Raw genomic sequence first — 24,026 nt, forward strand, 5'->3', positions numbered from 1 at the left:
TTCGGTCCCCAACTTGTGGGGGCACTTCACCAAATTTGCCAGTTTTAGAGGCCTGTTGCAAATGGCTGCCTTTTCGTGCCTAAGGCCCCTAATGCATTTCCCTCTGGCGCCGCAAGCTCCTCGGAAGCCCGGGTCAGTCCGAAGCCACGCAGGGATCATTCACCTCCGCAGTGCGGCCCTGCCCTCACTGAGCGGCCAGCTGCCGAACCTCCTTACCATCCCCTCGGGCGGGAAAGGAGGCCCAGACCTGCCAGCTGCAGGGACACCGCCTCTCTCCAGCGCCCAGCCCCGCGCGTGTCCCTTGCTCCCTGCACGCGCTTTTTAAAGTAACTCCACCGACTTTCTTTAAGAGTAAAAATAAGAGTATTTAAAAACAACGCTGAAGGCCATCCTCTTTCACACACACTTTTGTGTAATAAGCGCCCCCCCCGCCCCCCCCCCCGCCTATACTGAGGACCCTTTGGAAGCACTTTTCCTGTCGAGTTTTCTTAAAATAATCTGGATCTAATGATAAAATCCTGGACCAAGAGGAATCCTGGGTAGGAAGGTGTAGAAATAGGATGGTATTGGTATAACAGATTCCATGCCTCTTTCTCCGCTTCCCTCTCGCACGCAGGGCCACCAAGTCCACCCACCGCTGCGTTCCTGCAAGAAAGGAAAGGTCTCGCGCTCCAAAGCGCTCCGAGCGCCGAGTCACCGAGCTCCTCCGCGTTAGGGACAGAAGCGGCCCCTCTACCATGGTCATACCAGTTAGTAGCTGCCAACGTATCTGGTTTATAGGGCTTCGGATTAATGTGGGTCTTCCACATAAAAGGTTTACGGATGAAATAAAAGCCCTTTAGAGCAGTACTCCCTTTCAAGTTCTTAAGACGCCTCTAAATTTTTCTGGTAGTAAGTGGCCGGCGTGGGGGCGGGGTGGGGGCCGGAGCGGGCGGGCAGGGAAGGAGCGGAGAGTGGGGAGTGGAGGGTTAACTGCTTTGCGATCTCACCAAGCTCTTCCGAAATGCCAGTCCACTGTCGCTGCGACAATGTTTCTGGGCGTCGGGGCCTCGTCCTTCCTGGCATTTGTCTGGAATGGAGCTGTCTGTCTAACCTAGGCCTGGAAGCGCCCTGCCCGGGGAAGCGGGGGAAGGTGGGGTGGGGTGGGGTGGGGGCAGAGGGGGACCCGGGGTGGAGTTAGTCGCCTGCCTATTTTCATATTCATTAGAACTGGGAGGTTGCCCGAGGAGCCCAGCTGAGTTTCAAGATATAAAAGCAACTTCGGGTGCCCCTTTCCAGCAGGGACGTATTAAAGGGCTGGGAGCGGGGCAGCTCCCCGCGCCGCAGCCCGAGCTTCCCCTTCCCTCCTCTCGGCCCTCCCTCCTCCCGCCCACCCTTTCCCTCCCCCTGAGCGCTCCGGCCTCCGCGCCCCGGGAGCTCCGCGACAGCCACCCTGAGTATGGAGTTTCTGAGCGAGAAGTTTGCCTTGAAGAGCCCGCCGAGTAAAAACAGTGATTTTTACATGGGCGCAGGAGGCGCGTTGGAGCATGTTATGCAGACACTGGACAATGAGTCCTTTTACAGCAAAGCCTCGGCGGGCAAATGCGTGCAGGCCTTCGGGCCCCTGCCCCGCGCGGAGCATCACGTGCGCCTGGAGAGGACCTCTCCCTGTCAGGACAGCGGGGGTGAGTCGCCTGCCCCAGCCCGAGCGGCCGGAGCCCGTCTGCAAACCCGAAGTGCGGGGAACCGTCGGGACGGGCTGGCGGAGAAGAAGGAAGGAAGGGAGGAAAGAAAGCGGGGCGAGGCGCTGGAGGGCGGAGGAAGGCAGGGGAATAGTGCCGGTTTCAGGAAGCGGAGCTTTGGCTAGCAGTGACTTTGGAGGGCAAAGGCAGGATTCGGCACCGAGTTGCCTCCCCGCGGTTCCCTTCTGGCTGTTCAGTCTAGTCCCCTACGGGTCCCGGCGTCCCTCTATCCAGCATCCAGGCGTAAACTGATAGGGCGGTAAATAAAGCGTAATTGAGTCAAGACAGGGCGCTTCCTCTGCGAGCTCGCCGCGCGGGCCCCGGCAGCAGGAGCTGAAATCGATCACAGCTCGTTAGAAGACGTCGCTGTCGTCACGAATAAGAAAGCTCTGAACTCCGTTAGATGAAAAACCTTTTGTCATTTTCCAAGACTTAGCGATAGGTTTCTTTGTGAAATTGGAAGGTTGCTAGATTAGCTTGTGTAAATTTGTGATTCCTGCTTCTTTGGGTTTGCAATGCAACACATAAATTTTGGACACAAGACACTTTAAATAGCTTCAGGCAAAGACTCCCCAATAGATTCACTTACTCTGGAATTCTGCATTGTCTGCTTTTCTGACTTCACATTAAAAGCCACCTCAGAAGAAGCCTTTCGGAATGCTTCTGGGTGAAATCTTCCACTTTGAATGGCCAAATCTCTCAAAGTCAAAATGTTATCAAAACAAACCATCTTTTCTATCTTGTAACCCAATACAAACCTATTTTTTTTTCAGATCGCGACAGCTAAAGCAAGTTTACAATTCCAAGAGGACTTTTCTTATCATTGTATATATTCCACAGTTAAGCTGTAAGGAGCGGGTTACTTTAAAATAACAAACGAATTAAGTGTGAAATATTTACAACAAGTCTCCTGCCCCCTATTTTAACGGAGTTTCAAAATCTGGCAAGGCACTGGCTCATAGCAGCTCGTTTCTAAATGCTACTTTGTGCATAGTGAGCTGAAAAAAGTATCTGATATATTTTACTTATTTTATTCAACATTACAAGGTACTTTTGACTTTCAGTGTTAAAGCAAAAATAAAGACGAAAACGACAGAGGAAATCAGTTAAATCGTTTCAGTTATTTGTTTAGAAAGATGCAAGCAATTGATTTTTATTTCAATACACTAAATGTTTGGCTTTCCGGATGTATTTTTAGACTGTAGTGTCTTTAGATTTTTGGAATTCTTAGGTGCATGCGTAAAGTTATTTGAATGGACAGGATTTTTAAAAAAAATGATTCTGTAATGTTCACTGCTGGATAGAACTCGGTCATAATATTTTAAACTGTCGGGAATTCAAAATAAGAAAAGAAATAGGTGGGTTTTGATGCTTTGCCAACTTTTAAACGAACATCACCCTACGAGGACTAATCCCGATGTGAGAGAAGTAAGAGCAGCCCAGCAGCAGTCCGCTAAATTTCGGAGTTCCTGTCTCTCTCCTGAGATGCCCGTAGTTTCGCGCACTGCTTCCCCTCCCCCATCTCTAATTACCGAAGTTCCCCCATTTAACTCTGTCCGCGGAGACAAAACCGTATTGTTAATCGGTGATGGCTCTTCTTTATATTTAGTTTTACTTTCCATCTTTCACAAAAGCTCCTCAGCGTTTCAGCTACTTCGGTATAAAAGTTCAATGTTTGCATAATGATCAAAGCAGTTGTAAAAATACGTTATGATATTTCATTTAAGAACAGACAAAACCAAAAAAAGCATGACAGTTCATTGGAAATTATTGTTCTGGCTAGGTTGACTTTACTTATTTTTTTAATGCCTCCCATTTCATTATGTGCGTTAATTCAGTGTGTGTGTATGTGTGTGCGTGTGGGGCATATAGTTTTGTTTTATATCATACCCCAAGCATGAAATCAGATCTGGAGGAAATCACTGAAATTAAAACATCCCCAAACAGAATGCCAGATGATATTCATTGTAAGCTTTTAATAGGTGTTTTAATTTCTGTGCTTTACTAGAGGATAAAATTAAGATTTCTGTGTTAAAACATTTCATAAGTTAAGAATAAATATGGCATATTTAGAAAGAACTGCAAATAAGTTTTTAAGCTGAAGAAGTCTATTTGTCTTCTTTTCTATAGGAAACACTTTCAGAAGCTGATATAAAATTCATTTGTAAATTTAAATGACTTTTTGAAAAAATTAAATGCAGCTATGAATATACAGTTGACATGTTAAAATATAGTAGAAACAATACCATATTGGAAATCTACAGGTTTTGTGTAGAGAAGGAAGATAACTTTGAAAGAGTTTGGATTTTGGCTTACAGATATTATTTAAAATTGAAATTCTTTCTTGGGTCATATAAGTAGATTAATTTTGTCCACACTGAATAAATATACAACTTACAGTAAATTTGGTTCAATTTTAAAAACTATGCTCACTTAGGATATTCTAATCTAGAACATCTTTTAATCTGACTACCTTAATTATAAGTTATGTGCATAAACATTGCATTAGCCATGTAGAACTGTGAATTTTGGCAAATTACATGAGTTTCATGGAGACATTTTTAAATGGCCTTAAACCTGCCTAAAGTGGATTAATAATTGTACATAAATGTGATGATTTTAATTAATACTGGCAAAATAAATCATTTGCAAACCGCTTTCCTGATGCTCTAAATTACTTCATCTTAATTCTTTCATCAAAATGCTTTGCAATGCTGAGAGCTGTTGTTTTCCTCCTGGGTACAGTGAACTATGGGATCACTAAAGTAGAAGGACAGCCTCTTCACACCGAACTAAACAGAGCGATGGACAACTGTAACAGTCTCCGGATGTCTCCAGTGAAAGGGATGCAAGAGAAGGGAGAACTGGATGAACTTGGGGACAAATGTGACAGCAATGTATCCAGCAGTAAGAAGCGGAGACACCGAACCACCTTCACCAGCTTGCAGCTGGAGGAGCTGGAGAAGGTCTTTCAGAAAACCCATTACCCAGATGTGTACGTCAGAGAACAGCTTGCTCTGAGGACAGAGCTCACTGAGGCTAGGGTCCAGGTAGGAGCCATATGAAGGCCTTGGAGGGGGTGGGGTGGTGTGGGGGAGGACAGTGTTAGAATAATTCAGTAGTTGCATTTTGCCATAAAGGAACTATTTGAAGATGTAGAACAATGTAATGTACACATGTAGATATACTAAGATTTCTTTTTACTTGCAAAGAATTTAACAATTCACATAACATGAAATAAAAGAATACTTGAGTTATTACATGGACATAAGAAACATCAATTATTTAAAAGTAACAGAATATCTTAACATAGCTCTGATTTCAAAAATTAATTTTAAAGGGCAAAAACAGACTCATAGTTATCTGATTAATAAGCATGTATTTTATTTTGTTTTTCTATTTTATAAGCTATTGATGTTTTTTTAAAGGTTATATACTAGGTGTTGATAAGTTTTTTAAAAAATAATGGTCTATAAATCTATAATTTTATTGAGGTTAAAGTAATAATAAAGAAAAAATGAAACAATCCCACAATTTCCAATTGTTCTGTATATGAAATCTATTTTTACTATACATAATTAAAGAAAGGTCATATAACTAACTCATTTAGAATTTTCTAACCTTAGTTATGTCCTCTTATACATTCCATTTTAATATTTTAACTCGATATAACTTGTGTGCTTTTTGCAAAGGTAATGGGAATAATGATCTTAATAATACATACTCAATTACATTTATAAGTTGTATTTAAATTATCAAATTGGATGATTTAATAAACTAAATTTTTAATCATTTGAAAAGGAAAGAATATGGTGGGTAAAATATCCCATTAGGCATATTTTATTTTTATTAGAGTTGATATTCTTACACTACATTTTATTAGGTTCCAAATAACAGTAATTTGGGAGGATGGCCTTTTTCTTTGGCATATCTTTACTACTCTAAATAGGAAACTATTGAATTTTGCAGTTCCCATGCACTACTAGAATAGAGAAATGAATGAAAGCATGAAAAGATGTGTTCTTAGTGGGGTAACAGTATTTCTTCTGAAGATTAAGCCATTGTAAGGCCTTCACATCATTAAACACAACATCTGGTGGTGCAGGAATAATAAGCAGCAGGTTTTTTCTTCAGTTGTAGAAACAAATGGTTATGTTATCTTAGTTCAGGAAGTAAATATATAGAAAGTTGATGCTAATGGAAAATTTCAGAGTTGTCAAGTGTTAACTGGAGCCCGGCATGTGTTCTTTTTTGTCTTGTGTTCATATATTTAAATTGGATATGCTTGTAACCCTACAGAAATATGCTTGCTTACAGAGGCATCAGCTGTGCAAAATGCATGTTTTCGCCTTAACATTTCATCAAGTCCAGATTAATTTTTGTCTAAGGACATGCACAGAGAGCCAACCTGAACCTAATTTACTCAGGTTATTTTCTTTCCTGCTTTTCACATCAGAGTGGTAATTAGCTTCCATTTTAACGAGAGTGTCAGGTCTTTTTTCTCAGTGAAAAAAACCTCACTACTAAATTTCCTTAGTATGCCCTTGGTGCCTATCTGTGGAGACAACACGGAAGTATGTTTTGTTTGGTTGGGTTGTTTATGTGTTCTTGAGCTTGGGCATAATGCATAATGCACATTTGCCACCAGTGTTCTAACTAAGAATACTGAATATGTAGCTCTCTTTCTTCTGTTTTAAGTGATGAAAACTCTTTGAGTGCCATCTTAAATTTGCCATATATGCTAACATGTTAAACTGAATATTATATGTTTTTGTGGGATTACAACTGAATTTGAAAAAGAGTAAACATATTGAGTAATTTTAAGGAATAGCTTTTTACAATTTGCATTTTTTATATTGGATTTCCAGTTTCTTTCCTAAACATTATATATTCCGCACATAGTTCTGTAAAGGCTAAAGAGCTTCTTGGAAGCTGCTTGTGAAATGACTACTCAGAAATAATTTATATATATTGAAGATAATTTTCTGTATCTTCTTTTAATGCATTAAAATATTAAAATGAAGATTCTGGAGAGCTGTAAGTATGAATTAGTGACTATTTAACCCTTTATGGAAGAGAGTTGTTATGATAAATATTAGCATGTAAGTAGAGAAATTAGAACGAGAGCCTGGTGAGTCTCTATAGGCCCCATTAACTCACAGGCTTTCTTCACACTTGGCTCTATCTCGTCTGTTTTTTAAAATTATGTATACTACCTGTAAGTCCTTTAAATTGGAGAAATGATTTTGAAGATTGCTGAGAACTTTCTACAAAGGTATAATTTGTGTAATAAGCACATTTATATATTTTAAAACTGTAATTTAACTTCAGATGATTCCATTTTACCTTTTGTCTTTATCATGCTCAGTATTATACATGATCATAATATTATCTGTTTCTAAATCATCATGTGATATTTCTGCTGATGCTCTATGTTTTAGATGTAATCTTTGTGTTTAAATTTTTCTAAGGGTATCTTAGTATGGTTACAATGAATAAGAGGGTTCACTTTGTGAAATGCTTTAAAAATCATTGTTCTGACAGACCCAGATATTCATTTGTTTATAAATTGGCTGGGTTAACATTATATGCATAACCCCAAACTAAAAAGTCATGAATATTTTCAGATTTGCAACATTCTTTGGGAGGGGGAGTATCTATGATAATTTGGAATGTACAGTCTTCACGATCATGTAATCTAATTTCTTTTTATTTTTCATAAATGATAAAACAGAGGCTCAGATATATTAAATAATTGTTTTGAAAGTATCTTATCTCTATATTAAGTTATACTGTCTCATGTACATACCACTTCCATCAAGATAAAATAGACAGTTGAATTTGTGGATCCTTTTCTGATAATGAAATTTCTTTTATTAGTAATTATATTGATCTGATTTACCTTTCTGATTTGAAGTATTTTAACATCCCATTAGTATTATCAAGTGTTCTTTAGCTAAAATTCTACTTCTTTAAAAAATTAGGTCTGGTTTCAAAATCGAAGGGCCAAGTGGAGGAAGAGAGAACGTTATGGCCAAATACAACAAGCTAAAAGCCATTTTGCGGCCACCTATGATATATCGGTTTTGCCCAGGACTGACAGCTACCCACAGGTATGGAAAACTGCATGCAATACTGATCTAGAAAAATGGTGTGGTGTGTCTACTCTTAAACGGGCTTGTATGGGCTTTATTATCTCTAATAGTTAGAAATAAAAATTTTAAACTCCAGAATTTTTTCGTGCTTGTTAGATTTTTATTTTACTAAAATATTTATTTTGTTATTGTTTTCTTTCAGAGCCATTCTTTTAAAAATATTTTAGGCTTTCTTCCTTGTTATGCACTGCAACAACTGAAGTAGCATCCTTCAATAGCATATGTTTGTCAATTACTCTACGTTTTAATTATTCAGAATTACTTCCCTTGTTAACTTTTAAAAAATGTATTAAAAATTGGCACAATTGTTTGTCTTTGTGGTTAATGTTTTATGACTCACCCATACATAACCTAGTATAAAATATAGTATATGAAACCTTTATTCCACTTAAAAATAATGTCTTTTCTATGCTGTCTTTTCAGCTTTGAAGTTTCTCACTGTTTGAAGGAAACATTTAACCCTTTGTTTCTTAAAATGTATATAGAATTAGTAGTGGTCATAATTGTAATATTTATCATGTTAAAAAACACATGCTTTTATAATGGGAACTCTCATTTCAAAGAATAGAAATTATTTTATCTTCTTATTTTCCTTTTAATTTAGAGATTTTTCTTTTTCATACTTTTTAATATATGTAAATAAAATATATTTTCATTTTTCTAAATGAACATTACTTTTTCCTAATACTGAATTATTGATAGCTATATTTGGTACATGATTGGGGCACATATTATAAGGAACAAGCCACCTGCTATTTAGTATTTAGTTCCTCATTGTCCAATGCTACGCATTGTGAGACACCACTTTGATAACAAAAATGTAACATCTATGTCTGTGGAATACCTTGACAGTTCGGTAACAAAATCATCTCAGTCCCAAACTTAAGGTATTCATTTTCTTCAACTATAAATTCATACTCTGTTAGTGTGAATTTAGTTCTTTATTTTTGTTCTATTTTTGGCTTCTGATGCCTTTTTGACCCTTAAACACCTATCTTGAGACCTTCACTTCTCCAGATAAATTCACCAGACTTACTCATGTAATGTTGTATGTGAACAAAAAATCCTTAGAGATCACCTTGTTCTACTTCATTTTAGAAGCTGGGAAACCAGACCCAGGTACTGGAAGGAATGGTCTGTGATCACACAGGTAGTTCCTTACAGGACAGTCTACAGGGGCTGCTGTGGGCTCAGCCTTGCTGCTGCCGTTTGCTAGGAGACCAAACTTTAGGGGTCCCTTCTGAATAAATGCCACGCCTGCCTCAAGTACAATCTTGCTTCTCTTACTTTTAAAAATTCATCTTAAAGTAGTTGGCTTATTTATTCTCCTGTTTGAAGGCATGTATACATTCCTGGTTGCTTAGTATCATAGGGCCAATGAAATTTACTTCCCAAATATTTTTGAGTGTCCCAGGTGAGGTCTAAGCAGAGTGCTATGAGGCTCCTTCCCCTGCAGGCGATATGCTCCTTGGGATCAGGCACTGCAGCGTTTTCCTAGTTGTTAACAGGCTTACAGCCCTTACTCTCTTAGGTGTTATTCTAAGCAGGTTGTGTATATTAACTCACTTAATCTTCACAGCAACCTTATACGTTATTAATTATCCCCATGTCATATGTGTGGAAACTGAGGCACAGAAAGGTGAGGTATTTACTCACTTTCACTAGTGGCAAAGCCTGGATTGGACATGAGGCACTTTAGCTACCAAGTGCAAGATCTTAACCCTCAAAACAGACTGTCCCAGCACAAATGTTTAAATAATTGAATTAACAAGTTAATACCACAGAAGCATACGGTTTAAGCTGCATTATTCAATTCAGCAGTTTACTTCAGGGGAAAAGATAATGTAGTCATAACCCGTGAAATACCAATAAAAAATAATGAACATACAATATACATTATATAATTTTGAACAAGCTGACTATAATGACTTTAGAAATGTTAAGTAATAAATTATAAACTCTTTTTGAATGGACTGTAAATAGTGTGATGAGTTTACCCCACAACACTCGACTCTGTCACAACACTTGACTGTATCTTGTTTTGCACCTTGTTATTTCAGTCTTCATTCCTTCTCTTGTAAACCCCCTTTCTGCCTGTTTTTTACTCCTCTGTTTCTTGTTTTTGGTTGCCTTATCTCTAACTCCTCTTTCATCTTTAGTATAGCATGAAACATTCATAACAACGTGGGGCCCCACTTTATCTCTTTATAATGGCTTAATATAACTGAATACACTCTTACTAGCTACCCTTTTTACTAGGATTATCTTGCCATGGTGTCATTGTATTGCATAGCTTTAGATATTAACAATTAGCAGAATGAGGTGAAAGCTCAAACAGGAAGGGAAATGATACAAATTGTACATTTGACAGCCTTTTTCACTCCAGCAAAGGACTAATTTAAAATTTCCCCTCACAAATCATGGGAATTTCACACTAATTCTCCTTGTGGCTTCTCCGTAATTTATATACATTGGTTATATCACCCCGTAATTTAAATATGGAAGCATGCAGATCATATGTTGAAGTTATTTTGACAGTGCAATCTCTCAACAAAAACAAAAATCGATTCTATAAAATCCATAGTGCTTTTCTATATTGGTAAATCACTTAATGTTTGGTTGCCCAAAATTCTGAAATCACATCTCTCTCACTCCCCACTGTAGGTATTGGAGAACGTCAGGGGGCATTTTGTTTTAATTTAAAAATATGTGGTTTAATTTTTTTGTTTGCTTTAAAAAAATTATGACAAGACCTTGTCTGTAAACTTCAACCTAAGGGAAACTGTTTTTTTTATCATGTGGTTTGAAAATAGAAATGTATAATGGAAAAAATAGAAATCAAAACAGAATTATAGAAGCCAAAATTACTAATTATAAAAAAAAGGTTTTAATCTAGTTGGAAACTAGCAAATGTTGGAGGCAGAACAGAAATAAAGAATTAGCAATTTGGCAGGAAAGCAAAAGTATCTCAGAAATACATGAAAAAACATAGATGGCTTAGAAAATTATTTCCTCAAGCTTGCTCATTTTGGATAATTTACTTAACATAAAGGTATATATCTATAACATGTAGTAGGTTTACTTGTGAATAGTAATATTTTCTAACATGTTATAAATACTTTGTTTCTACTGGTCTTCATTGCACTACAGCAAGAACATCCATAACAGTAAAAATAATAAGTACCAACTGAGGACTTATTTTAAGCCGGGCTTTCTTTTTACAGCCATTAACTCATTGAATGCAAGCCCAGGATTTCTGAGTTCAGGAGTCCAGGGCACTTTATGTTACATTATCTCCATAGTGTATCATTGAACAATGAAATAGTTAAATCTTGACTCTAAAACATCAAGTTACTTTGGAAAGCAAAAACGCTTTAATTTCTAAATTTATAAAGTAATAATATAAAGCACTTAAAAATGTAGACACTTTAAGACTATTTTTATTTATTGTTTTTTAGCTTACTCATATTTGATAGCAAGCAAATAATAATAAAGTGAGTGGTGTGATGTCAGTAGAAAATACTTCAAGGTAGTACTGAAAAACAGTATTTTTTAGTCTTTTATTTTAGTTTACAATATCAGTTGCCATTCAATAACACTACAGTGTAGGTAAATTAAACTACTTGATAGATCACATTTTAAACAACTGTCTTGTTGCTTGTGCTAAATCTGTTCCCTCTATCTTAAATTCTCTCCCCCTCAACTAACCCTCTTTTCCTCCAGGAAGCCTCTTCTTAACCCACCTGTAGCCAGCACTGCTGTCTTCACTGACGTTGTGATGGGCCGTATACAAAGTCTGCCGCCTCATTTAGTCTATAAAGTATTTAAAAGAATGACTCAGTTCTCACCTTTGTATCATAACAGTATTAATCAGAATATACAGGGGTGGACAAAAGTAGGTTTACAGATGTAATACAAATAATATCTTATAAGTAATAATACAAGAATAAATTCACAACTATAAATCTACTTTTGCCAACCCTGGTATAAACACTGAATAGACAGATGTGAAGAAAGTACTGATTCACTTCAGTACTTATTCAGGAGTATGTTATAAACCTAAAATTCGTCAGTTTTTAATAAAACAGTTGATTTCTGAATCTCTGCTATTAACTAGCCCTGTGGTCTTAACCAGTTAGCTTTTCCTTTTTGATCATCAATTTCCTTCCTCATCTGCTAAAAGAGACAGACTAGAACGATTCTGAAGAACCCCTTTTTTTCTTCCAAAGTTATTTGCATTTTATTCAATAAATAGAGTATGTGTAGTACTGTTTTATGCATGGGAGTTACACAAATGATCCAGACAAAATCTCCTGCTTTGTGGACAGATTACAAACTATGTGATATTTGTATCAAATTCTACAAACATTTCTTGATGCAAATGAAACACAGTAAACCAAAAAGACCTTTGCCCTTGAGTTGAAAAAGCAAGAAAGCATCTTTTGACATTAGATTCTAATTTGTTTCTAATTTATCAAAACCAAAATGATTTTAAAATAATTATTTTGGTGAATAAAATATTTTGTTAAGGTATAAAAATTTCTGGGAGATTATACCAGCCTTCATTCTTACAAAGAACTCTAATTTTATGCCCTTAGATTTGCTTTGGATTACCTGTGCATTACCGTGATAATTTACTAGCTGGTAATGGTAGATAAGTGTCTTTACTTCCTTAATCTTCTGATTCTTTATTTTGTAGAATGAAGGCATTGTTAAAGCTAGAGTTTTTCCGTGGTGGTGGTGATGATGATGAGTATCTTTATCATAAAGCTTTTTACTCTTACTGAGAGTATTGGGTTGATTTCCAAACAGCCTGCTGAGCTAAATCCTAAGACTTGATAAAGGTCAGGAGTTAACGTATGACTATGGACCCCATGGAGAGAATTGGGTTCCAACTCTGTGTATGCCACTTAGTAGGTTTTAGATCTTTGGCAAATGAATTAACTTCTGCGAATGTTTCTCCTCATTCATAAAATGGGATAGAAGTTCATATGATGTTTGTGAGAATTTAGCAAAATAATGCATGCAAATTACTTAGGACAGTGCCTAGTACGTAACGAGTGTTCAATAACTAGTGACCATTCTATGATAGCCATTAGTCATTTTTTCTACAACAGAAAGCTATCTAAGTGGTTTGAACGTTCTCTTAATAAATTCAATCTTGAGTAAATGTACTATTTAGGGATCTAGGGAAACCCTGAATTCAGATAATATGCTTTCTTCTTTAAATTAAGATAACCAGGTATGTTAACTTTAGGAAAGTTTGAGTATATTCTTTATCTACCAAAATTATTTTCTCATGAAAAAAAAAGTTCTCATGAAAAAGTTCAGAAAAGGGGTTGAAGTTTTTTCTACCAAAATGTTTAATGAGGTTTTACTTAGTACACAGTGAGAATCGTAACTAGATCTATGTTTGCCAAATTACAAACCGACGTGCACTGTATCTCGCTTTCTGTTGTTGAATTGATTACCTTATAAACACATGCCACTTGGAGTCTGAACATACCATGAACTGGATTCTACTTATAGACAATTTATAATCACTGTTGTAATTTAAAACACAAATTAAGCTTGTATGATATTTCTAGCTTAACAAATTCTGATTCAAACATTGTAAATATGCTATTTTAAAAGGAAGTAACAAAGCAACAATACAGCAATTATGAAGACATTGTTTACCCTGTCCTTCTTCTATGGCCACTTTCTGTACTAATTTTAAAGTATACATTTACTAAGTCAATTAAGAAATAAGGAACCTGTCTCCTCGAACAACTGTGGTCTAGTAATTTGGCATCTGGAGTGGTTTTTGCCTTTGGAGAAAGCCTTACAATTTTATCGTTATTATTTCTGTTTTTCCAAAATATTTCAAATAAAAAAACAAAATCTTTGAAAAGTGTTAGTAATATAGCTGTGCTTGTTGTATTATGAAAGAAGATTCTCATATCTATGAACCCAATGAGATGGTCATGCAATTAATTATGCAGTGAAACTTCCCTTTTGATGGAGGGACAGAAATATTAGCATCATTAGGTCCACAGGTCATACTGATGTTGTATAATTTACCACTGCTTGGAAAGACAAATATTTAAAATCATACTAGGAATATGATATGACAGTCTATTATTATTCAAATAAATATGGTTTTTATAATTGATAAAGTTTTATGTAATTAAATGTATTAAATATATGCAAGTTTTCTATACATATGTATAAATAATATTTTATATATGTGTATATATTAAAAAGAAATTATGTGTAGCATGAGGCAGATTTTGTCAATATTAATTATCTGAAGGTATAGCTGGACACAATTGGTGAATAACTTTTATTTGCTGAAATACATACACACTTTAAAGAGGTAAAGAAAAGAGATATTTACTTCTTTTACTTCTCTAAAAGAAGTAAAGAGCATTCATGTTTTAGATTATGAAAATAGACTTATTTTTTAAATATAATATTCAAATTTACTGTGATTCAGTGACTTTACACAGTAATTATAACTTTGCTAATTTTTTTTTGCTTTTTTTAGGTGGCCACTGTTAAAATATTGAATTTAACTAAATTTGTCATAAGTATTTTGTGTATTTAAAATTTTCTTTTTTATTTTTTTAGTTATAGTTTACATTCAATATTATTTTGCATTAGTTTCTGGTGTTCAGTATTTTATATTTTAAGAAGAAAGAAAATATAAAAGTTGAGTAGATTACCAAAATAAACATAAGAAAAAATGTAAAAATAAGTAATTGAAGAGTGCCAATGTTTCTTATACATATGAAAACTACCTTACAGGAGAATAGAGAAGACCCAGGGGGAAATTAAGCCATCGAAGCCTGGGAAGTCTATGAGAACAGACCTGTGGGTTAAAACTTGCAGTTCACAGTATTATTGTTAGTGAATAACAATAAGGTTAGTGAACCTTATGAAAAACTTGAATCCAGAATTTTATCTGTACCATATTTATTAAGCCTCATGTTTCTATGGGTTTTCTTTTTTATTCTAAATCATTGAGCATCAAAACAGAAAAAAAAATTGTATGAACTCACAGTTGATTTAAAAATCACAAAAATGAAATTCCAACTTTATTGTTAACACAAATTCAAGAAGACTATAATTTATAATCTTACTCAAAATTTTAGGAATGAATTTAAAGTTTATGTTTGATACCGAGTGGTCATTTCTAAGATTATAAATATTCTGTGCAAATGGAAGTATTTGTCTATTTGATTTACATTTTATTAATTCACAAGGAAACTTATTTTATATTTTAATCTTTGTTTCTTTTTGTGAACTTAGTTTTAGTAGGGGAAATGTGTCATTAAAAATGAATCAGGCACTGATAAATCAGCAATAGCTATTATGTATGTATCAAAATATATGAAAAGGAATGTGAAAAATAACTTGAAAATACTTTATATAACTTGCAATAAATCAAATAGCAAATGCTAGTGCTATGATTTTATGCACTCTTTAAGTGAGTTGATCTAAAAAGTCTCATTTTAAGTAATATAAGGTACAATTTCCTATAAATTTTTAAATTACAGTTACTATAAAATTTAAAAACACATCCAGCATCAAAGGAAAATAAAAAAATGACTTTAATGTTTCTTATATCTTTGACTTGAAGCATATTTCAAATATTACTTGAATAATACAAAATTTAAACAAATTTATATGATGTCATTCTGAAAATGTCTGGACATTAACATTTCTTATGGAATTTGGTGCCTTTATTTTTGGACTAATAAGAGACATATGCAGTCTTCTCAGATTATAGGTCTCATATAACTGTTACATCTAACAGTGTTTTTTTTTAATGGAAAAATCACTTTCTTGTTTCAAATCTCTGTACATATTTGTAAGATGGAATTTTATTTTAAAAATCAAAGTAGCAATCAATGTTTAATATGTGATCTTCTTCAGATGAATTAATTTCAAATCACTTCAGTTTAATAATACTATATGTTTAAAAGATACTCTTTTGAATTTTTTGAAATGTAAATTAATTCAAAAAATTTTTATATATTATCTTAACTTTTCTTTGGTAAGTCACATTAATAAGTAGTCACTGATGAAAATACACCCTCATTTCTAGCTCAGGTAGTGCCTGCCCATGCTCGATTGACCTTTTCACTGTGAATTATTTTAGTTTTAGTTGGGACTTTTCCCCAGATGGACAAAGCCTCAGTGTGTGCTATTCACTGGGAGCAAACTCTCATTTTAGTAAACCACTTAATTCTTTCTCCTTGCCAGCAGCCTACTGATGTAGTGACTCAAAAGTTAATGGGACCTAAAGATAGTCAACAGCTAAAAATATCTGCAAGTTACTAAGCATGTGATTCTTATTAATATTTTACCACTCTACATTTTAAAAGAAGGGATAGGCTGGTAAACAGTGTGATGGTCTCTTAAAAAATTGAGCTGCTTTTGTAAAAATTGATGTTTACATTTTTTAAAGAGACTATATAAAAATCTGGTAAATTATATTGTGGTAATGTGTTAATAAATCTATATAGTAAGTAGTGAATAATATGCATAATAGTCAATAAATGTAATCATTCTGTAAAGGTGAAAAACTAGAATCAACTTTTGGATTTGAATGCAAATAAGCTATTGCTATAATATCATCACAAACGCTTCTTTGTGAATCCCTGATTTGTTTTTTTAAATCAACCTTTAACAGGGAAGCATGTGAACATATGATGTGAGGGCAGTGTGTGTATAGTAGCATGATGTATATATGTGGTGTGTGTGTACGTACAAACATTAGTGGCAGGTAGGAGCATTCTATATAAAGAGAAGGACTGGGGTTAGATAAAATTTTTTTTACTGGATAAATATTATTTAGTTGGCTTTAGAGGTGCTTTAAAATTAAGGAATTGTTGTTACTCATATATTTTCATGTTTATAAGCATCTCTATTAAACCCAAATCAAATTCCATAGGCCAGTATCTTCTATATAACACTAACATTAATATATAGAATGCTGTCCTGAAACTACTTAATTTTTTACACATCATGCTACTATAAAACTAAGGAAGAGTTTAGCAAACTTATGTTTTTATCAGTAGGTTTTTAAAAGGTATGAAAAACTCCTTACTCTAATAAAATCAGCAAATATATTTGAAATATACACTGCATTTAGCATACTAACATTTTCTTTGTAGTTTTGGTTATACAAATACTATATCTATATTAAGTTTCTAGATAAAGCTAATTTCCATATTCATGGTTTACCATATTACTTCAATTCATGACAAATATATATCCACAGTGAAGAATTCTCAATGTGTGTGTATTATATAATATGTATATATATTATATGTACATGTAATAGTACATATACACGAACCTTCTCCTTCTTATCTATAGCTTTCAATTTCTTAGAAGAAAAATGAATCTTAAATGAATTTGATTTTAGTTTGGAAAGAATCAGACAAAAGCTAACTTTCTTCCCGAAGTCAAAGTCATGGGATAATTGTGTCAGCTTCTCTTTTTTTTATGTTTTATTGTTTTTTTATTGTTGTTCAATTTCTTATTTGATTAGGAAAACAGTAAGGGGCAAATAAATGTTCAAAGCACAGCGTAGAAGTCAGCAGAACTTCTGTTCATGCTAATGGGAGGCAATTGGCTGAGTTCCTCAGACAGTGCTTTGAACATACCCCTAGAACTTTGAAAAATGTTGCAAAGCGCATTAAAACATGGGTTTTTAGTTTCTCCACTCCTTTTAAAACACAAAGAAGAAAAAGGGTAAAGGCAGGCAGTCTCTCTTTTTTTTAGTACACATGAAAGAAAGATTTTTAATAACATTGTTCCTGGTTGTAAAGCCTTTGACTATTATACAGTTAGAAAACGATAGAAACACCCCAAAATAAACAAAATTTATTTGGTGCTGGGCACTGCCATTGCAGGTGTCTGTGAAATAGTGCAAAATAGTAGCAATCCTATAGAGAAAAAATATGCATTCTTTTATCCCAAAATTTAACAGAAACTATAATGTTTCTTTTAATGAATCAGAGTGAGATTTTTGTATGGCTTTGCTTTTCACACAATTTTAGACAATATCACTTGTAAATCTAGCACATAGTTTTAGAAGGATGCCTTATATAAGAATACAATTGGGAGAGTTATGGAGGAAATGTAGAATGGGCCCACCTTGATAACAAATTTAGTAAACCACAAGATCAAACAACTTTGTTGTTAAATACTGCCTTTACATATTAACAGAAGTAGGTAATCTGGAACAATGATGATACCTGCCAGGTTTCCCCTACAGTGTTTAGATGACATCTAGAATATGACATTCTGTTGTCAGTGCTGGAGTCCAGGAGGGTGATTTGAAGGGTGTTGGCTCCCTCCAGCACTCCTGAGGAATGTGGCTGGAACGAGGGGTCTGGAACCCCTGCACATGAGGAATGCTTAAAGAAGAGAGATTTGCAACTGTGTAATAACTGCCTATGGTATTTGAAGATTTCTACATTTGAGAAAGACCTACTTATTCTGTGTCATTTTGAGGAAGAGAAATGGAAGTGATAGGTAGAAGAAGATGATAACAGCTTGCTTTTTTACACAGTTCTCCAAAAAAGGATGGGATTTTCTTTTTAAACAGGTGACCTTCTTGTCAGTGGAAGTGAACGTAATTGAAAGTATAGGAGAGGTTTTTGCATATGGAAGGAAGCTGGGCTTTAACTGTGTTTCCTTATTCCTGGTGATTTTCAGAATTCCATGTGTGTATTATTATCATAGCTATTATTTTAATATAGAGCCCCTGAGCCATACTCTATGCTTAATGAACCAGAATCTCTAAGAAGATGCATCCATGATGGAGAATAAATATTTAATAGAGAAAAAAAAATCTACCCAGGGAGATATAGTCAGCAATGTCCAGGCATGTAGTTTTCATGATTTCTGTTAAAATAATAAATATGGTATGGTGATTCTAGAGTTCAAATTATAAAACAAAATTTAGATATATTAGCATATATTGTTCATAAAAGTTTTATTACATCTGTAAGCTGGATCAAACCAAATTTCATGTTCTTAGAGATTTCTCAATCACTTAATAAATTTGTATTAAGGGCATATTATGTGTTGTGTTAGGCCTGAGGATGAAGAAACAGTTTGAGTAATGAGTGAGGATTTTGCTTTCAGAGGGTGGAGCCTAAGAACCCCCCCAGTGTTAGTACTATGAATAAGTAAATAAGCAATTTTAACTCATAAGGATAATTTTTATATCATTGTAGTACTTAAGGTTCCCTCGGTTCATATTTGATCACCATTGTAGTTATACAATCTTGGGTAAGATTTCAAAGTTCTCTGTGCTATAAGTGTACATTCTACAAAATGGGGATAATAAAAGCTCACACTAGTGCACTAAAATGATTAGAAGTCTTTATAAAGCATTTAATATAATGCCTGACACATGATAATTAATTGATGATCATAAGCTATCATGAGCCTCATATTTTCCCTCCCTTCCTTCCTTCCTTCCTTCCTTCCTTTCTTCCTTCCTTCCTTCCACTCTCTTCCTCTCTCTCTTTCTCTCTTCCTCCCTCCCTTCCTCCCTTCCTTTCTCTTTTTCTTTTCTTTTCTTTCTTTCTTTCTTTCTTTCTTTCTTTCTTTCTTTCTTTCTTTCTTTCTTTCTTTCTTTCTTTCGTTCTTTCTCTCTCTCTCTCTCTTTCTTTCTTTCTTTCTTTTCTTTCTTTTTTCTTTCTCCTTCCTTCCTTCCTTCCTTCCTTCCTTCCTTCCTTCCTTCCTTCCTTCCTTCCTTTTCTTTCTTTCTTTCTTTCATTATTCAAGTACAGTTGTCTCCATTTTCTCCCCCTCTGCTTTCCCCTGCCCCACTGACCCCGACCTCCCACCCTCAATCCTAACCCCCTTTGGCTTTGTCTATGGTCCTTTATACATGTTCTTTGATGATCCTTCCCCCTTTTCCCCCTGTTATCCCCACCTCCATCCCTGCTGGTCACTCTCAGTTTGTTCTTTATTTCTTGATTGTAATCTAGATGCTCAAACATCCAGAGGAAATGAGCTTTAGAAGAAGGAAAACCTCAATTCACTGGGGATATTGTGTTTGTGATTTACATACAACTTTTGATATAAAAACCAACTAGATCCCTAAAGTGAAATTGAAGACATACCACAAATTTTAAAATGAAAACAACACATGAGGCATATGAGGGGAGATAGAGGTCTTGGAAACAGAACATATCAGTAAAAATTTGTGACAATATTTGTACCCATGGGAATGTGTGGATATCTTCCCAAGTATAACTAAAGTATTACTACAGTAACTTGCTTTACCAATTTGTTCTGTTCAGGTAATATTTCTATATGTTAGAAGTTCTTTCACCAAAAATAACACATTAAACTTGCCTAATCATGTACAAATAAGAAGTTTGATCAAAATAATAACATTTTTCCCATGTCTTAGAAACTGGAGAATTTATTTTCAGCTTATAAGTGGGTTAATGTTAATTCTTTTAGGGAGAAAATACTTTCTTAATTTATATTCATAGATTACCCTCCTTGCCTTTACCTTCCTTATTTTCCCTTTTCACCTAGTTGATACATGTATTTCTAAGCATTTGAAATATAAGTAGATGACTTTAATAATGAATTCTAAATAAATTGAGAAGTCCTTTAACAAACATAAAATGTAAATAATTTTTCTGAACCACTAGTTTGCCTTTCACTTATTTTTTCAAAAATAAGCAAGCAAGTTCACTTTCATTTCCTGAAAGCCCTTTTTTCAGACATGTGACTGTGGGTTTTTTCAGTGGAGAACAATGTTTGATTGAATGTCAGAGGAAAATCACCCAAATCAAGTTAAAAGAGCTAGTCTGACAGAGTAATGACATCAACAGCCCCTCCTGTTGGTTTGAGATGCATAACTCAGCAGTCACTGCCACCCGTCATTATAAATTTTGGCTAAAATAGGATACATAGAGTAGAGTGAGCCAAAATTAAAACAACACAGAGCATGATAATTTAAGGATTAATAAAATATGCATACAATTTATATCTATAAATAGGCATATGTATAGGTATATCTCAATGGATTTAACATATTTAAAGCAGCTTATATAATATTCATATAAAGAAGTTATTAAAATAATACTCAAATGAACATCTTGCCAATTACTGAAGCCCCACCTAAGAGATGAAATTAGATGTTCAGATTTTCTCTTATGTTTTGAAACTGGTTAAGTGGTTCTTCCTTGAGTGATAGAATAACATCTCTACCAGTGTGATCTAGAAGAGTAACATATGTCCTACTTTTAATTGGGAATAAGCTGTTTTTAAAAGTACAATTTAAGCTTGGGTGTTGTAAGGTACACCAAAGGCTATGCGTAGTAGACTGGAATCTTTGTGTAAAAATAAACATTAAAAAAAATTAGTGTAAGTGTTGAAGTAATCGATAATTCTATTGTAATTATCATGATTTTTTTAAAAAGCCAGATGCAATAAATATGTATATGTTGCTGTGTTCCACTTCAAATCTACTGTAATAATATTGCAAAAGGCATACATTTTTAAAATTTCATCTTCTAAGGCTGCATTTCTCTGCTTTGCTATACCAATGCAACACTTTCCTTCTTCTTTCAGTTCCTCCCATTTGTCATGATTTTCTTTGTGCTTCCCAGTAATACATGTGATTGTTGTTTCTATCCTTGTTTAAATATCTGGTCTAAGATAATTTCTATTTAAAATTCATATTCCACAAATTCTCAGTTCTTTTTTTACATGCTAATAACTTTAGAGAACTTTGTGGGGTTTTTGATAATATTGCACTAATTGTTTTCTGTAGAGATATAACGATGTGATATATGAATTTCTTGGGCACAAATGATAACCCAGTTTTCAATTTTTTTAAGACTTTATTTATTTATTTTTTAGAGAGGGAAGGGAGGGAGAAAGAGAGAGAGAAACATGAATGTGTGGTTGCTGGGGGCCATGGCCTGCAACCCAGGCATGTGCCCTGACTGGGAATCAAACCTGCGATGCTTTGCTTTGCAGCCCGTGCTCAATCCAGCTAGGCCAGCTATGCCAGCTAGGGCCCCAGTTTTCAATTTTATATGTCATGTTTGTTATGTAGTACTTACATTATACCCATATATTTTTGCTAATATTCAAATATTTGTTTCAGTTGCTTCCATCATTAATGGTCATGTTTTAAAGACCTAACATATCATACTTCTATTGTAACCTCACTATATCATATGTAAATCATAGAATAAATGTTTCATATATGTATGTATTACTCATATTCATGGAGCCATGTACTCGAGACGATAGGAAATAACAAGCACTGAAAGGGCACACACTTTCCATAATGAGTTTGATCAAAAATGTCTACAAAGCAAACAACCTAATGTCAGCAATGGTTTCCAACAAAAACTGCCACACTGAGTCCAATATAGAACTTAGAAAAATGAAATTGTATCATTTGTTTAGAAATATGAAAACTATATTTAAATTGAAAACCATCTTTTAAACCGCTGTTCTAAGCACATGAATTGGTCATGGATCATGACTAAATTTTCCAGATTTCGTTTTAAAAAATTATGACTATAAAAAGGGATTGACATGTTTTGAGAGTATTTTATGTGGTTAAGTATGTGGGTTTTTCAAATAATTATATTTCAGTAATTGCTTTACATACTCAGAATGTAATTATAGACCACCCAACAGGAGCAAACAATGAATAGTTTAAAAATTTAGTAAATATAGTGTAACAAAAGTGAGAATGCGTAAATGTAATATTTGTCATTTTATATATTCCAGATTCAGAACAATTTGTGGGCAGGAAATGCAAGTGGTGGTTCTGTGGTCACTTCATGCATGGTACCACGTGACACCTCCTCCTGTATGACACCTTATTCTCACTCGCCTCGGACAGATTCCAGTTACACAGGGTTTTCAAACCACCAGAACCAGTTCAGCCACGTGCCCCTCAACAATTTTTTCACTGACTCTCTTCTTACGGGGGCTACCAATGGACATGCATTTGAAACAAAGCCAGAGTTTGAAAGGCGGTCTTCCAGTATCGCAGTCCTTCGAATGAAAGCCAAGGAGCACACTGCCAATATTTCATGGGCCATGTAACATACAGTACTCTTATTTTTCTTTAAGTGGAAAAGTAAAACATTCTTATTTCTCATATTTAAAGGATACCACAATAAGCTGCTGTGTGTGGAATTGCTAACGGTCAGGATATACACTGAGACCAGCTTAAATGAATAGTTGTTATTATTTAACATTAAAATCTAAGAATGAACCTCTGAAGACTAAATAGGTTTACCATGCACCAGTCTCCACAAACTCTGTTTTAGTAGTATGTTTTTCTATTGTACAAGTTGATGAAATACGATCATGCAACTTCTTAAAAGAATAAATGTATTAAACAAATTCCTCTGTTATAGATTGATTTATGTTAGTTCTGTATAACAAGAAATCCCTTATTGTAAAATAATACCTGATAAAGGAAGAAATGCACTGGGGAAAATGTCAAGATACCAAAGCTGTCAGGTAAATATTGAAGCAGGGCGTTTCGGGGAGTTAAATGCCATTTCTCCCTCTCTGGCTCCACGGCAAAATGGGCATATGCCCTGTTGACGAGAATTTATCTTCAGGTCTCAAAGATTACTTCACCTCTAGATGTTTCAGTGAATTTTTGTCCCATGGAAAAAGAACTCTATTAAAATGACCAGCATTTGTATGAAATATTTGGACATAGTTCCCTGAAACCATGTGGCTAAAGGTGATAACTGAAATATTCCAGTGTGATTTAAAATATAGTTGTGAGAACAGTTTTTATAAATGTTATCTTTTTGGTGAAAAAGCCAGCATGGATTCAGTGTCTTAGTTATCACACACAAGAAAGAAAAGAAAGTTACAATACCTATTGTTACTCTTAAATTAAAATTGTGTTGATTAAATTGTACACACAAACATCTAATAAATGCACTAAAATGTATTCTGTTAAAGGAGCAATGAACTGGAATTTATACTTACTTCATGTGCACGTGCAAGTACACATTTGTGTGTGTGTGTGTGTATTTGGTTTTTGACATATAATCCATAAGCATTTTTGCTACTGTGGTTTTGCATAGGGAATTAAAATGTCAGAAGGCTCTCTCTAAAACTTCTG

General features: G+C 34.7%; 1 protein-coding gene across 1 annotated transcript; it reads left to right on the forward strand.

The window, feature by feature from the left end:
• The first annotated feature begins 1,415 nt into the window (after nt 1-1,415).
• Nucleotides 1,416-23,741, forward strand: ALX1 (ALX homeobox 1). Its single transcript, XM_045830599.1, has 4 exons — nt 1,416-1,664; nt 4,467-4,771; nt 7,706-7,834; nt 22,661-23,741. The coding sequence occupies exons 1-4, from the start codon at nt 1,439-1,441 to the stop codon at nt 22,979-22,981; spliced, it is 981 nt and encodes a 326-aa protein (XP_045686555.1). The 5' UTR covers nt 1,416-1,438; the 3' UTR covers nt 22,982-23,741.
• The last annotated feature ends 285 nt before the right edge of the window (nt 23,742-24,026 follow it).

The sequence above is a fragment of the Phyllostomus hastatus genome, unplaced genomic scaffold, assembly GCF_019186645.2.
Source record: "Phyllostomus hastatus isolate PE091 unplaced genomic scaffold, TTU_PhHast_1.1 phas_contig_152, whole genome shotgun sequence".
Lineage (NCBI taxonomy): Eukaryota > Metazoa > Chordata > Mammalia > Chiroptera > Phyllostomidae > Phyllostomus > Phyllostomus hastatus.

Coding starts and splice junctions, on each gene's coding strand:
- ALX1 (XM_045830599.1), top strand. CDS start 1,439: ATGGAGTTTCTGAGCGAGAAGTTTGCCTTGAAGAGCCCGCCGAGTAAA. Junction 1,665..4,466: donor TCCCTGTCAGGACAGCGGGG/GTGAGTCGCCTG, acceptor TCCTGGGTACAG/TGAACTATGGGATCACTAAA. Junction 7,835..22,660: donor GGACTGACAGCTACCCACAG/GTATGGAAAACT, acceptor TATATATTCCAG/ATTCAGAACAATTTGTGGGC.